Raw genomic sequence first — 2,500 nt, forward strand, 5'->3', positions numbered from 1 at the left:
TTAACGAGCAGTTGGACAGGTGTACCTAATAAAGTGGCCGGTGAGTTTACATACATACACACATTATAAATATATATATATATATATATATACAGTATATGGTGTGTGTGTGTGTGTGTGTGTGTGTGTGTGTGTGTGTGTGTGTGTGTTACCTGAAAATCAAAGATGCGTTTTCCGAACTGGACTCTCTGCTTGGTGTAGGGAACAGTGTGATCAAAACATCCCTGAGCCAAACCCAACATCTGTAATCACAACAACATCAGAGTCAGAGAGAGAGAGAGAGAGCGAGAGCGACTTTTTTTTTTTTTATAATCTTTATTTGACACAAGTCATATTAAATGCCAGAGGTCATCAAATAAATAGTTTGATAAATAAAATGGTAAATAGATATAAATAAAATTGTGACAGTTAAATGTTGGGGGAGGGGTGTGTGATAGTTCTGGTGCAAAGTGCAGTTCTTCATCTTTTACAGAACACAGGGATAGAGATAGAAACCTATCCCTATACCTAATCCTAACCCTAACCCTAAACCCAACCCTAACCCTAAACCCAACCCCAAACCTAACCCTAACCCTAGATTTCTATCCCTAACCCCAACACTAAAACCTAACCTTAACCCTAATTTCTATCCCTAACCCTAACCCTAATTTCTAGCCCTAACCCTAAAACCTAACCCTAACCCTAATTTCTATCCCTAACCCGAATTTCTATCCCTAAACCCTAAAACCTAACCTTAACCCTAATTTCTATCCTAACCTAAAACCTAACCCTAAACCCTAATTTCTATCCTTAACCCTAAATCCTGATCCCATCCCTAATTTCTGTCCCTAACCCCAACCCTAAAACCTAACTTTAACCCTATTTTCTAACCCTAACCCTAAATTTATATGCCTAACTCTAACCCTAAAACCTAACGTTAACCCTAATTTCTAGCCCTAACCCTAACCCTAAACCACCCCAACCCTAACCCTTAAACCTCAACCCTTGAGCCTAACCCTAACCCCAACCCTAAAACCTAACCCTAAACCACCCCAACCCTAACCTAACCCTAACCATAACCCAACCCAACCCTAACCAAAACCTAACTGTAACCCTTACCCTAACTGTAACCCTAACTGTAACTCTTACCCTAACTGTAACCCTAACCCTAACTGTAACTCTTACCCTAACTGTAACCCTAACCTAACTGTAACCCTAACCCTAACTGTAACCCTTGCCTAACCCCAACTGTAACCCTTACCCTAACCCTAACTGTAACCCTTACCCTAACCCTAACTGTAAACCTAACACTAACTGTAACCCTTACAATAACTGTAACCCTAACCCCAACTGTAACCCTAACCCCAACCCTAACTGTAACCCTTACCTAACTGTAACCCTTACCTAACTGTAACCCTAACCCTAACTGTAACTCTTACCCTAACCCCAACTGTAACCCTTACCCTAACTGTAACCCTAACCCTAACTGTAAACCTAACCCTAACTGTAACCCTTACCCTAACTGTAAACCCAACCCTAACTGTAACCCTACCCTAACTGTAACCCTACCCTAACCCCAACTGTAACCTTACCCTAACTGTAACCCTAACCTAACCCTAACTGTAACCCTAACTGTAACCCTTACCCCAACCCCAACTGTAACCCTTACCCTAACCCTAACTGTAACCCTTACCCCAACCCTAACTGTAAACCTAACACTAACTGTAACCCTTACCTAACTGTAACCCTAACCCTAACCCCAACTGTAACCCTAACCCTAACCCCAACTGTAACCCTAACCCTAACCCCAACTGTAACCCTTACCCTAACTGTAACCCTTACCCTTACTGTAACCCTAACCCTAACTTTAACCCTTACCCTAACTGTAACCCTAACTGTAACTCTTACCCTAACCCCAACTGTAACCCTTACCCTAACTGTAACCCTTACCCTAACTGTAAACCTAAACCTAACTGTAACCCCACCCTAACTGTAAACCTAACCTAACTGTAACCCTTACCCTAACCCCAACTGTAACCCTTACCTAACTGTAACCCTTACCCTAACTGTAACCCTAACTGTAACTCTTACCCTAACCCTAACTGTAACCCTAACCCTAACTGTAACCCTAACCCTAACTGTAACCCTTACCCTAACCCCAACTGTAACCCTTACCCTAACTGTAACCCTAACCCTAACTGTAACCCTTACCCTAACTGTAACCCTAACTGTAACTCTTACCCTAACCCTAACTGTAACCCTAACCCTAACTGTAACCCTTATCCTAACTGTAACCCTAACCCTAACTGTAACCCTAACTGTAATCCTAACTAACTCTTACCCTAACCCTAACTGTAACCCTTACCCTAACTGTAACCCTTACCCTAACTGTAACCCTAAATGTAACCCTTACCCTAACCCCAACTGTAACCCTTACCTCAACTGTAACTCTTACCCTAACCCTAACTGTAACCCTTACCTCAACTGTAACTCTTACCCTAACCCTAACTGTAACCCTTAC

At 42.2% G+C, this 2,500-nt stretch overlaps 1 protein-coding gene across 1 annotated transcript in view; it reads right to left on the reverse strand.

Annotated features, from left to right (window-relative positions):
* The window catches only part of acadsb (acyl-CoA dehydrogenase short/branched chain), a 14,317-nt gene that overhangs the window by 3,169 nt on the left and 8,648 nt on the right, over positions 1-2,500 (reverse strand). Inside the window, exon 8 of the mRNA XM_046853145.1 lies at positions 153-242. Coding sequence (XP_046709101.1) covers positions 153-242 — 90 coding nt within the window. The remainder of the gene's footprint in view (positions 1-152; positions 243-2,500) is intronic.

Source organism: Silurus meridionalis, chromosome 7 (genome assembly GCF_014805685.1).
Source record: "Silurus meridionalis isolate SWU-2019-XX chromosome 7, ASM1480568v1, whole genome shotgun sequence".
NCBI lineage: Eukaryota > Metazoa > Chordata > Actinopteri > Siluriformes > Siluridae > Silurus > Silurus meridionalis.